Below are 13,768 nucleotides of genomic sequence, written 5' to 3' on the forward strand. Positions count from 1 at the left end.
AATCACTGAAATTTTCATACTGGGTTTTGTTAGGTACTTTTCCAGATGAAATTTATCAAGGTCGTATCCTTATCGGCCATGACATTTGTCACTTATATGTTAGTGGGAAAAAATAGGGTTTCTGCAGGAATAGGGTTTCATTAAAAACTGATGTAAAATTCGGTTTAGTTACATACTACAAAATTGGTTTAGTTATACAATTAATAATAATTTTAGATTATGTATATAGCATGTATTTACTGTAATCAGTACAGTGACATTCATATAACACCATTTGGACTTAAAAGTGAAAAGCAATTTTAACCTAACGAAAACATTAAGAATAGTGACATTTTTCGTAAATCGTATGCAAAGATAAAGATATTTTTATAGAGTAAAAGCTCTATAAATTAATAATGTTAGGACTATGATATTTTATTAATTTAAAGAGTTATTAATTTACAAAAAGTTACTTTTTTAGATTTTTGTATTTTAAATATATTTTTCTAAGTAAGAAAAATATTTGACTTTTGTATACATACATTAAGTAAATTTTTTAAAATTTGACATTCATACTATTTTATTATATTATTTAATGTATATAAATATGTTTTATAGAATTTAAATGTGGTTTTATATATAATTTACTAATTAAATCTCATCAAAATATACTAAATGTTAAGAAAATATAGAGATAATTATATTTTAAATATTGTACATAATAAAATATAATATCAATTTATAATTTTGATGGAACTATATATTTACATAGGATTTTGTAAAAGTTATTATCTTATTATATTTCGATTTGTGTCATATTTTAAACCAGTCTAATTTGGGACCAGAAATTTATTAATTTATCGAATATTAATTTATAGAGTTTCTAATTTAGTATGTTTATATTTTAATAAGATAGATTAAGTTTTAATCGGATGGAAATTGAGTAATTAAGTAAATTTGTATAACTAAAATTACTTCCGTAACTATCAATACTGTTGGTAAGACTAAAATTCGGGGCTTGTATTTAAAGTAAATCAGGTAATTTTGAATTTTGAGAATTTGTTTTATAGAAATTTGGATAATTGTTAGATATTTTATTAGTTTAAATTTTAAATCTCATATTCATTCTCTCCCTGAACGGCGATGACTGAGGAACACACAACCAAAAAGAATCGAATATTCAGAATGAAACAAAATTGCACACAACATGAGCTTACACTTTGGGACCAAAGCAGTGATATGCTTTGCCCTTGATATTTTATTTGGAAACAAAAGAATGTTGAACATAAACATACAAACATGTAATGTCCTCACACCAAATGAAACACACAAGTTACACACTTATACTTGGTCATTGTAGGTGGTTGTTTCAAACACGTTCTTTGTAGCAATGACAGTGTTTGTCTGGTCCCTCAACAACTCCTTTGCAGACTGCATTCCTCCCGTATCTGGTTACGCAACAATGACAGCAATCGTTATTTGAACCTGTGAACGGCTCTGGCCCGCACTCCTCGGAGAATGTAGCATTTTTGCATCCCTGTGGAAGGCATCTAGCCTTGATATTCATAGCCTCAATTTTGAGGATTTCTACATGTTGGAATATTCATCAAGATCATCACTCATCAGCACAAGATATTTAAAAGACAACTGCATAGCATAATAGAGAACTTCATTAAATTAATACCCTTGAAGCCATCAATAAGACAAGCAAGAGAACGGTGAAGGTAATGGAGCTGAGGTTCTTCGCCATTTCTTTTGGTTTTGCTTGGCTTTTTCTTAAACTTGTTTTTGTTTTTCTTGTCAGTAAACTTAGCCTTTCTAAGGCATATCGATATGTGTGGTGATCTATTTATAGTCAACATCTCGTAGCTTTGTTATAATTGTTTAATCTCTCTGTTTTTTTATGTCTGGTTCACCCGAGTTCATAATGTCGACAGAATTGTGCATCAGTGCATTCCCGTATGTTCTATTTAGTTTTTATTTTCCAAGTCAATTGTTTTTAATCATATTCGTACGTTAGATAATTAACTAAAGTTTTGGTCGAATAAGAAAAGATATTAACCAACGGAAGGTCGTCGTTGTATTTGTTGTCTAAACATATTTTTAATAGGGAGAATTGGTGAAATAACCAGAAAAATTTAATTTAATTTTTTTTAGAGAGGGGGCAAAGAGAAATAGGAAGAGAGAGAAGGGATTTTGGTTTCTTTCTTAATTTAGGTTTTTTTTAATCCATAATTTCTTAAGTTTGAAATAGCAATTGGTGTAAAAAAAAGTAGCCATTGGTTAATTTATCGAAATGATGTAATATTGCGTAATCAACAATCCCTTAATTGTCTGGATCGTGGGCTCAACATCTATTATCGTGGAATGTCTCCATCCGAATGTAATTAGACGCAATACATGATGCTTCATGTTTGTCTTCCGGGGTGGCCGCGAGTTAACTATTTTTTATCATCTTTTCCATCTCAAGTGGAAAAGAGAGAAAATCAATTTGAATTGTGAAATAGTTTAAGCGTGATAAAAAATTCCATGAATTATGAGAACCATTCCTGACACATTCAAGCATCCTCTCGAATCCGCTAAATAATCATCACTTATATTATTTTGCTAGTGGCATGCCCGCGCTACGCGCAGGGTGGTTGTATCTCGGTGTAATTTGTATGTTGTTGATGTAGCCATATTTTGAGCTATAGTATGTTTTGTATAAAAGTGCTAGTTGTTGTTGTTTTTTTATGAGAAAACAATAGTGAGAAAGAAAAATGTATATTAATGAGGACAAATCATTTATATTATTTTTTTAAATTAAACAAAAGTAGAGAATATGACAGAAATGATATTAGAAATTAGACTGGCATCATAGATTAGTTTTTCTACATACCGGACAACTTATTTTTGAATGAAGCCATTGATCAAGCAAAATGGAAACTATGGCCGCAAGTGAGTGAGCAAAGATTGTTTCCATCGTTGTAATTTCCGAAGCATACAATACATATATCGTTTTCCTCTTCAGTAGTTTGAGGCCTATTAATACCCTCTAGATCGGTGATGATCAGATCTACATCTAGTCTTGATGTCGCGTTTTGGTTATAGTCTTTGATAGTAAGAGTAACTCGAAAATCATCAGCTAAGATATTGCTGCCGTCTCTTACTTCATTCATCACATATTGTATAGTTTCTTCAATGAGGAATGTTGAATCGGGATAATGAATGTCATGGTATGTTAACTTGTATTCCATGCTTTCAGTTATTGAGTCATTAAAATTACCTTGGCTGTCGATGATGGAAGGTAGCTGAAAATCAATGATTGATTGTTGTGTGTTGGGTCTGTGTATATAGACTTGGAGTATTTGCTTTGGGTATTCACTTGAACATCTTGTTTGATGTGAGAGCCGATGAGATATAAGTGGTTGGTTACTCATTTTTGGAGTATATGTGGGAGTACAGGGTATTGTAAAAATATATTATATAGGGTGAGGTTAAATATATGAATTTATTGTCTTCTTCTAATTTCGGTTTTAAAGATTATTTATTCATGGGTGTTAAAGTTTTTGGAGTTATTTGTTTGTGTTGAATTGACTTTATTTTGAAAGTTGAATATATATACGTTTCGGTTTTGGTTTTGTTTTTGCATGGGATATGGGGGATAAATATATATATATATATACGTTGAGTTAGGTTAAAAGAAGGAAAGGACAAATATTCTTCTGTTCTCTTTCGATGATTAATGAAACTGGAAAAAATATGTTATGTTTTAATGATATTTGACTGGTAAAAACATACGTCACATGAATAATAACATGAAGAGTTCTGTTTTTATTCCAATGCCTTGACCAAGAAGAAACAACCATGTATTGCAAATTTAATCAAATATATGCAACTATATTAATTAAAATCGTGGGCCTTATTTCGTTCTCCTTTAAGCAAAACGATAATGTACTTAATATATTAACTTTTGGTAATTCTAATAATAATAGAAACTTTCACCAATCGTTGCTAAACGAAACCAATGTATCTGAAGGTGTAGAATCATAACTTATTCTTTAAAATCAAAATACATAAAGGATAGAGTCTAAACTCTTTGAAACATGGAAATAGATAAACTGGTGAAATCAATAACTCACTTATTAACTTAGATGGAAATCAAGGAATAAAACAGAAAAAAAAACATAAGAAGCTGGATTGCTTGGTTCTCTCAGTTGTAAACGTCTTGTTCGTCTACATCATGTAAACAAACTTTGTCAATTGCTTATAATAGTAGCACGTATCACAGCGCTCGTGAATATTGTCTCGGTGGCATGCTATGGTTTCCCTTGTGTTCAGGTAAGCAGTCATGTAAGACTCAAGTCTTGTGACTCTTATTCCATGGAGCGATCGCTTGATCCTTCTCCAGCACCTGTCTGCTCGGTTTTTGTTTTGTCTCCATCCAAGGGTATCTAACATTGCTTGTCCAATTGCCGTCTCTCCCTTAGATAGCATTATTACACCATAAAGGTAAACAGCTTTCTCGTACGAACCTTCTGCTGCGATCTGAAGATGTGGCAAGCCTCCATGGACGTTGTTGTAGTGGAAATATTGTTGTATCCCCCGTACGTAATGAGCTTGCAAGTTACCGCTGGCGAGGCAATTTTCCATAAGACTTTGGTACCTGTGTAACGCAGCTCGTGGATGAACGGTTAGCGGGTGGATATTGAGGTTCCTATAAACAATAGGAACGGCGGCAGAGGGGGCTAGCGGAGGAACCGCGGCCAAGAGATTGCCGACTGCTCTCCTGGAGTGCCTTGCTACACGTGAAATGATCTCAGTTTGGATATCAGTTGGCATGTGGTCTGAGTGTTTTTTTTTCTGGTTAGTGCTTGTGGAAGATTCAGAGTTTATATGTAGTTCGCACGGGTTTGGTTTGATCAATATCTGTCGAGCAATGTTTATTGCTTGACGTGTTTTATTTTTGTAATTGATTTTTTTAATGTAATTTTGGAAAGTATACTCTTTTCATAGTAACTGCTGTATATTTTTTTTGATAATCATCCTAAATTCGAATATATTGGATTCCATGTAAACTTCTCAACGCTGCATGGTAAAGAGGCTAATCTAACTTTTTTTTTTATTTAAGGTAAATCACAAATAGTTGATAATTTTAACGTTAGTGCCAATTAATGTATGTTCCATCTTAAATAACTTCAGTGCCAAGCAATATCTGATCCATATTAGTCATTAACTGTATGTTTGATCTAATAATTAGGTTTCTATTCATTGTTTTTTTATCAGCACAGATACATGGGAAAAACTTTAACTAATTAGTTGGTTTAGAATTTACAGTGTATTAGTTGGTTTAGAATTTACACGAAAAGCCCAAACAATATTGCCACAAATATTAGACTTCACCTTCACCTAATTTACATGATTTTATAAATTTAAAAATTATAATGTATTTTTTTTTTTTTGTAACTTGGAAGCATAATGTTTAGCATAAAGGATAATAAATAATATGAGCAGTCGACAAAAAAAAATATGAGCATCTTAGGTTAATTTCAATTCACCAAAACGGAAGACTATATAATCTTGAAAGAAAAAGATCAAATTGCATTCAGAGTTAAAACATCCACCAGACAGAGAGTTCAAATCTATAATAATAGGAAAAAGAGACTAAAGAGTTTAAATTAAAAAGAGGAACAAAAGATAAAGCATTTTTTGATAGGTAAGCGGTGGGAAATGATGCAATCCAGGTTGATCTACTCCTTGCGTGCCTTCTTCTTCACGTTCCCATCATTGACAAGCTTCTGTGTGTTTGCAGCCTGAGGACCGTGATATGGGACATTTGATGCGGATGCCTTGTTGTTGACAACGGTACTCTCATCAATTTTTGGTGCCACACCATCTGCTAGTTCCGCACCATCTCCATTTTCATCGGGCCCATGATTATCCTCCTGAAACCATCGTAATTGTGTAAATATAGTGCTGTAAAATTTGTAAACTCTAACTTAAACAAAAAATACTAACATCGTTAACAAACGCTGGCAATGGCGCTCTCTCGTGTTCACTTATTATACGGGAGACAGTGAAGCTCTGGTGTTTGGAGGTGAAGTTGAACTCCCCCAACTTGAGCTGGAAAGTGAAAGTTTTTCCAACTACTTCATTCAAGAACGGAGGGAAGTCGTTGTCGACTCTAGCATTCACACCCGCACCGTGCAAATGGAGGCTTAGGATTCCGGAAATGGATCAAAGACACAGAAGCATAAGCTACTATTACATGTTCTGAGTGCTTACCAAAATATGCGCAGCCTCAGATGCTTGGATGTTGGTTAGCTTAGCAATCTCTATGTCAAATGCTACAAATACAGCCTCATCCGTATGGTCCGCCTCCGAGAACTCCACACGATACCTTTAAACAGAGATGAGATGGTGTGATAAATTAACGCACATGCAAGGAGACAACTTCTCTAAAACATTTGAATAAGAACAGTCAAGAAGCTTAACCTTAATACACCCGTAGCGTTTTCCCTATCACATGAGAGACAAGTGAAAGATGTTTCATCCGGCTGAAGCTTCTTTGCGCATTTGGAGCATCCAATATAGCACCATCCCTTCTCCGACTGAAGATTGGTTACCTCGGCCTTGCACAGAAACTCAATATTCTGAGACCAATAAGAATGTTAGTAAAATTAGAAGGAAACACACGGAATAAAAAGTTTTGCTTGGAATATTTTAACCTGTGGGTCAGCGGCAAGGATATATTGGTTCAGTTCAGCAACGGTCAAGGGTCGATTTTCTGAGCAGGGACCACTTTTGATTTAAAAGAGCTCGCATTGGCTCCATCACCAACCAGCCTAGCGTGTCAAACGTACGAAGCAAACAACACGAAAGAGAAACAGCTGAAAACAATGGTAAACCAATGAGGTGAACTATATCAATCTCAGCATAAGACACTTACCTTTCATAATGCTCTTTTCCAGCTGATGTTTCACAGTCGAAATAAAAGTGGGTACCAGACGTAGCGTTGAGAAAAAGCTTCCCTGAAAGTGAAAAGTGCGTAAGTGGACCGTGCTAATGAAGGGTTCCTAGGTGAAAACACGTATCTTACCTCCAACAACTTTGGGATTGATGTTTGTAAAGAGTATAACCTTTGGCTCAGAGCTGTGCTTGTCAAACTTAGTTTGGAAAGTCACAGCACGATCATCAAACATACTGACACAAACATTGACATCCCTGGTGCAATTTGATGTCGTGTTAGCAACAAAGACGATGACAATTACTGGATAAACAAATATACAGCTTACCCTTCCAAACGCAGAGTCATCATTACACGCTGAGGACCGCGTAGACCGTAGGTGATCGTGCTCCTGACGAAACTTACTTCACCAATGATATCTTGAAAAATTAAAAAAAAAACGTTAATAGAGGTGAAAGAAGGCAATTGGATAAGTTTATTAAAGAGAAGAGATATACCTGGGAGATCTCTGTTAGTGTTTGCCAATGTCAGAAGCTGTTCGTGGCTGCGAAATCTGAATAACTCAGTCGGAATGTCCTTGTCCGAGTCAGTTTTTGTTTCAAAAAAAGTTTCATCATTGAAGCGTATGGACACCAGAGAGTCAGAGAGTCGGAATTTTGGGTTACTCCGTGCGATGTCGAAACCACTGAGAAAGTAAACGGAGCCTTCACTGAGCCGCCTCCGGAAAGTGTCAATGCGGCTTGAGTTGATGCTCCCGTGTATCAGCGTAGACTGCGACGAATCAAGAATAAACCAAACAATTAAACACCTAGGTCTAACTGACAGAAAAAAGAAACAGAACACTATCGGATTTACCTGTTCATCGAGGAGCAGCATGTCAAGGCTCATAAGCTATCTTTCCTCACGTTGCGAGCTTCCCAGAACCTCAGAAGACGCACTTCAGCGGTGTTTGAGCAACGGCCTGCTCTCAAGTTGGCGAGAAGAACATAGGAAGAAGACATATCTGAAGGCATGCGACGGATTGCTCAAGCTATAAGATATCTCAATGCTCAAGATCCTCATCGCTCCAAAAAACGTATTTATATAGATTCGATCTTCGATCCGTTACAAACACAGCTCGTTAATAAGAATAAATGAGACAGAGTGGGAAGAGAGGTGGGGTGAAGCTTGATGATTGAATTAAAGGTTGATTTTAAGGGGAAGAGGAGACGTTACGGGAGTTACAGGAAAAGGAAATCGGAGAAGATGATATTCGACGGCGTCGATCTTACAATGATAGAGACACCGAACCCTAATCACAAACGGGCTTGGAATATTATTAAAGCCCAATAAATCATGAGAGAGATCCAATAAATCACAGTTTCAAGGATGCGTTTCATGAAGAAAAATAAAAGAATCCCCCTCCCTGCTCGCCACGTGTCACGAAAAGGAGCAGGGTACGCTGATGTGGACGCAGGAGGAACCTTTCCATTTAACTTTATTAATATATATATATATATATATATTTATATTTATATATTAATTGCAATTTTACTCTTTCTCAATAATGACTATTCAAATGTTTAGTTTACATATCAAGAATATCGACTTCAAATGTTGAAATGAACATCTATTCTTACTAATCTTTTGAGTAATGTTAAAATAACAATATTATATAAGCCTATTATATACATTTTATTATATATAGTATGATGATTAATAATAACAAATAATTTTATAATTTTTTATTTTATAATTTTTATAAATATAATAATATCTATCAAAATAGTTTGTTCTTTTTCATTTTTTTCTCAGTCTTATACTTTTTGTAAAACTATATGTTCACTTTGACATATATACTTTTGTTGTATTATATTCTACTTAAGAAACACATTACAAATATTAATTTACAAATACTCTCTCTCTCTCTCTCTCTCTCTCTCTCTCTCTCTAAGCTCACGTACAGAAGGAGGACAATTTCTATTTTGATAAGAAATTGAAACAATTTTTAAGATATGCCTCTCTTTTTTGAGCAATTTTAAGATATGCCTATTTTGTTAATTTGTCTAAATTGACCCAAGCCTTTCATGTTATAAGTGAAAACACTTGGATCCCACGTTTGAGAAATCTTGTTGCTGATAATCTTGCAAAATAGCTTTGGCTGATGCGGTTGTAATAATGGCAGTCACCTAATTTGGTTGGTCTATTTAATATAAGTTGTGTTTCAACAAAAAAAAGAAAAAGTGAAAACACTTTCCGATTAATTGTATAGGGAATAAGCAAAACAAAAATTAATTATTGTACAAAAGGACTTTACAAAGCCTTTTTACTAGGCCTAGGCATTTTGGAGATCGGTTCGGTTCGGATATTTCGGGTTTCGAGTAGTTCAGGTAGGGGGCTAGAGGATCTATTTACTACCTGGCCTATTTTTCGGTTTGGTTCGGTTCGGTTCAGATAGTTTCGGGTTTGGTTCAAATAGTAAAACTAGGAACCAGAAAATACCCGGAAAAAATTGGTTCTCATTTGGTTACGGTTCGGGTTTGGGTAGTTTAGGAGTTCGTGTAATTTGGGTAAAATATCGATTATTTAGGATAAAATATTAAATAATTAGGATGATTTTAGATTAAAAAAAATTCGGATATTTTGGATTACTTTGGATATTTCGGTCAAAACTATCCAGATACTTTCGGATAGTTCGGATACTTTATAATAGTTTAGCTATCTTCAAATATTTTTGGATACTTTTAATAGATTTTTAAATTAAAAATATATATTTAGTTATGTTATATGTATATATAATTAATATTTTTGTATATTCGGGTATCCGTTCGGTTTTCGGTTTGTTCCGGTTCGGTTCGGTTATTTTAGATATAGAAATATTGAAACTGTGTGAATATTTAAAGGTGTTGGTACGGTTCTGGTTTCGGGTATTTCGGTTCGGTTCTTCGGTTCCGATTTTTTTGCCCATGCCTACTTTTTACCAAAAAAACAAAAGGACTTTACGAATTTCTCAATTGTAAAATAAACTGTTGTGGCGAGCCAAAAATAACTGGCAGGGGTGGAGCCATGCACAGCTTATTCATGTCAGCCGATCCTACCAAATTTGCAAAATTGCCGTGTATTTATTCATATATCATGAATTGACCCCTCTAAATCTTACTTTCTGACCTCTTTTGTTTTCAATTAAAGTCCTCAACCTTTTGTTTTCTTTCCTTTTCAGCTTCATTTTCAGTTTTCTGACTAAAAATCTTCTATTTACAAATGTTATGTTTTAAATCTATTGTAAATTGATTTATTTATGTGTTTTAATTATTTTATATTATATTAATATAAGAGAAAAATACAAAAATAGCAGTAAATCAAGTTTTTGTTCCCAAACTAGCACTCAAGGTCAAAAGTCACAAAAATAGCATTTAATGTTTTATCAAAAGTCACAAACTTAGGGTTTAGAGTTAAAGAGTGGGGTTTAGGATTTAGGGTTTAGGGTTTAGAGTTTAGGGTTTATGGTTTAGAGTTTAGGGTTTAGGGTTTAGGGTTTAGGGTTTAAGGTTTAGAATTTAGGGTTTAGGGTTTAGAGTTTAGGGTTTAGGGTTTAGAATTTAGGGTTTAGAGTTTAGGGTTTAGGGTTTAGAGTTTAGGGTTTAGGGTTTAGAGTTGAGAAATGAGGTTTTGGGGATAAGATTTCAAATTTTGAAAAATAAAAAAATTAAAATTTTCAAATGATAAAATGCTATTTTGGTCATTTTAGTTTTTGAGTGCTATTTTTGTGATATAAACTTAAAAAAATGCTATTTTAGAGATTTGTCCTTAATATAATAATTAATATATTTATGACTCTGATAAGATAATTTTCTAGCTTTGCCACTGATAATCGGTGTCCAGTGTCGACTCTCTTTTTAGGCATACTCTAATCAAACGGTTTTGGTGTTAGAAATTTAAAAACTATGACTAGTCTTTGCTTCTGTTTTAGTTTCTTGATTAATCAGGTTCACATTCTTGAAAAACTGCCAAAATTATGTTGCTCACAATGTTGTTCGTTAGCAAGAAAGTCCCTAAATGCATCATATGTCGTATACAAATACAATATGATATAATAAATTATTGAAACATGGCTGAGAAGTTAAGAAGTAAGCGCGTGCCCTTGACGTTTTTTTTTTTTTTTTTTTGTTTAACCTGGGGGTATCCCGAACCTATGGAAGGGTCCAGACTAATCCCCAAGAGGAGGTGCAGCCCACAGGTGCGTGCCCTTTACGTTACTTAAAGATCTTCCACAACAACCGTTAGGGTTTGCAGAACGTACGAATCCAGAAGAAAATAAACATAAAAGAGACTAATGAGGAAAAAGTATATTGATTCTATAAATGCTATAACAGGATGGAAGCATGTTCAAGACTACGGTTTCATGGCATTCTCCCACAGGCTTCGTGTAAGAAAGATATTGATTATTCAAAACTCTGACTCAGAAACAGATTTGCTCATAACCCTTTAATTTGCCATACAGAGATTACCAACTGGGATGTGCATGTCGGCTCTAAGATTTAGAGGCCATAAACATTTTATGCTAATCTTATAAGAAATTATTTATAATTTGAAGACCAAAACTTATAGATATTAACTCTTTAAAATTTGGAGGCCGAAACGAATATTGTACGGGGAAAGTTATTGGTAAGTGAATTTTCATGAATTTTGAAAATTTTGAGATTCTATTGTTATTGGTTATTGGAATTCAAAAATCTTAGTAGAAGCTATTGTTATTGGTTTAAGAATTTTGAAAATCCACTCAAATCCCTTGTTATTCAAAAAGTTTAGTTATTAGTGATTCTCTAATTCAAACAAAATCTAGTGTTATTGAGAAATGAATTCTATTCATTTTTACTCATAAGAGTCAACTTTCAAAATATCATATGTAACCTTATGATTTTCAAAATCCATGTGATAAAAAACTAGAAAACAATATAACTGTTCTTACCAAATATCTATTGCACCTTAAATTCAAATTATATGTCCAGAACTATAATTCATTACATTTATATACTTTTACATTTTAAAATATATAATTATTTTTATAAATAATTATCATTTTGAATATAAATATTAATAATATTAAAATAAAATTTTAAAATAGTTTCAAAAAAAATTTTGAATTTGAAAAAGAAAATTTGAGAGCCAAATCCTAGACTACACGAACAAACTAGAGTTTAGAAAATATTTAGAAAAAAAAAAATCCAAATTATAAAAATTATTAAAAAGTTCAAATTTGAAAACATATAATTCGAAATTATAAAAGAAATTATTTATTCTTAATTTTTATTATTTTATTACTTTTATATATATAAAGCAAGAGGTAAAATCGTCTTTTGCCTTTTTCATGAAACTGTTTTGGTCTTTTTTTTGGGAAAATTGCCAAATATGACTCACAACTTGATTTCAAATGCAAAAGTAAACTTAAACTTGAATCAGATGCAAAAGTAACCTAAAAGGCTATTGAAATTACAACCAGCCTCTTGTGAACAAACAAAAAAATCGAAAGTTTTTTACGTTTCTAACCCCCGTAAGTCGTTTGGACGACTTACTGGAAAGTCGTCTGGACTAGTTCTACTTAGAAATAATTTTTTTGTAAGAAATATTTTGATAAGTGAAAAATTGAAATCATGTAATTAACATATGTTTTAAGAGATATAAATTAAGATATAACAAAAGTTAATAGTTTTCAACATAGATGAGTGAAAGTAGTGAGCCATGATATTCTTTGGTTTAGGTTTTGCCAACATATGTTGTAGTATTGTATGTGTTCTTAGGGTTAGATTTTGGAATGCAAAAATATTTTTTTGAAAACTTTAAAATTTACCTAAGTGTGTTTATTTATTTCTGTGTATAGTAAACACTATTTAAGTATAACTACGGCTTTATAACGTGGTTAGTTAGTTAATTTAGTCAATTTAGTTTAGGGGTTAAATTTAGGGTCTGGGACGACTTACTAGTAAGTCGTCTGATGTACAATATTCAACAGACGACTTACTAGTAAGTCGTCCAAACCGGACCGAACCTTTAATTTTTCAGTGTACTTTTAAACCTAACCGGATTATTTACCGGACATATATAAGGTGTTTTTTATTCACTGTTTCGCGAAATTTAGAAAACCCTAACGCCGTTTCTCTCAAAGGCGATTTCGAAGGCGATTTTCGTCGATTCTCTCTAATCCATCGTTCTCACCGCCGGTTATCTCTCCGCCGTTATCACCGTCATTCTCACCACCGTTCTCACAGCTGCTTCTTCTATTTAAGATCTGAGAGGAAACCCTAGCGCGCATTCTCTCAGAGGCGTCTCGTTGAACTCTGCCGCCGGTAAGTTATATCTCTTACTGTCGAGTGATTGATTGAGGAAAAGATGAACATAAAATGTTGTCTCTATCAGTTTATACACTCGTTCTTTTTTTCACGTCTATTTTTGCAGATATATAACCGCTATGTCGAAGGCGACTATATCTTCTCCGAATTTTCAGGCGGTTTTAAAATGTTCTACTGGAAGTCTTGGAAGACTTATAATTAAGTCGTCTGGAAAGTCTTCCACGAAGACTTTCCAGACGACTTAATTATAAGTCTTTAAGCTGGAAAACTTGCCAGACGACTTAATTATAAGTCTTTGATTGTTTTGAGATGGTTGTCTTTGATTGTTTTGAGATGGTTGTCTTTGATTGTTTTGCAGGAAAAAAAAATGGATATACCAGAACTCCCCCGTAGGATACATACATTAGGGGAAGAGCCCCCCGCAGTGCATAGCATTTCGTATCATACTTATTGGACGTTGCATACTGCTTTAAAGAAAGCTCTTCATGATGACGAATATGAAGAGCTGAAGGAGTAG

At 33.4% G+C, this 13,768-nt stretch overlaps 1 protein-coding gene and 2 long non-coding RNA genes across 3 annotated transcripts; all 3 read right to left on the reverse strand.

Annotated features, from left to right (window-relative positions):
* Positions 1–1,146: 1,146 nt before the first annotated feature.
* LOC125593454 lies at positions 1,147–3,024 on the reverse strand. The gene is made up of 2 exons (XR_007329354.1): positions 1,664–3,024; positions 1,147–1,566 (listed from the first exon to the last, which is right to left on the reverse strand). It is a non-coding gene; the product is annotated as an uncharacterized LOC125593454 (long non-coding RNA).
* A 1,170-nt stretch (positions 3,025–4,194) lies between these two features.
* LOC106429106 (F-box protein At2g35280-like) lies at positions 4,195–4,800 on the reverse strand. Its single transcript, XM_013869848.1, has one exon. The coding sequence runs from the start codon at positions 4,798–4,800 to the stop codon at positions 4,195–4,197; it is 606 nt and encodes a 201-aa protein (XP_013725302.1).
* Positions 4,801–5,207: 407 nt separating this feature from the next.
* LOC106378251 lies at positions 5,208–7,613 on the reverse strand. Its single transcript, XR_007329355.1, has 3 exons — positions 6,687–7,613; positions 6,454–6,611; positions 5,208–6,358 (listed from the first exon to the last, which is right to left on the reverse strand). It is a non-coding gene; the product is annotated as an uncharacterized LOC106378251 (long non-coding RNA).
* Positions 7,614–13,768: the final 6,155 nt, after the last annotated feature.

The sequence above is a fragment of the Brassica napus genome, chromosome C9 (genome assembly GCF_020379485.1).
Source record: "Brassica napus cultivar Da-Ae chromosome C9, Da-Ae, whole genome shotgun sequence".
Lineage (NCBI taxonomy): Eukaryota > Viridiplantae > Streptophyta > Magnoliopsida > Brassicales > Brassicaceae > Brassica > Brassica napus.

Excerpts from the sequence above, each read along its gene's own strand:
- LOC106429106 (XM_013869848.1), bottom strand. The coding sequence starts at position 4,800 with ATGCCAACTGATATCCAAACTGAGATCATTTCACGTGTAGCAAGGCAC.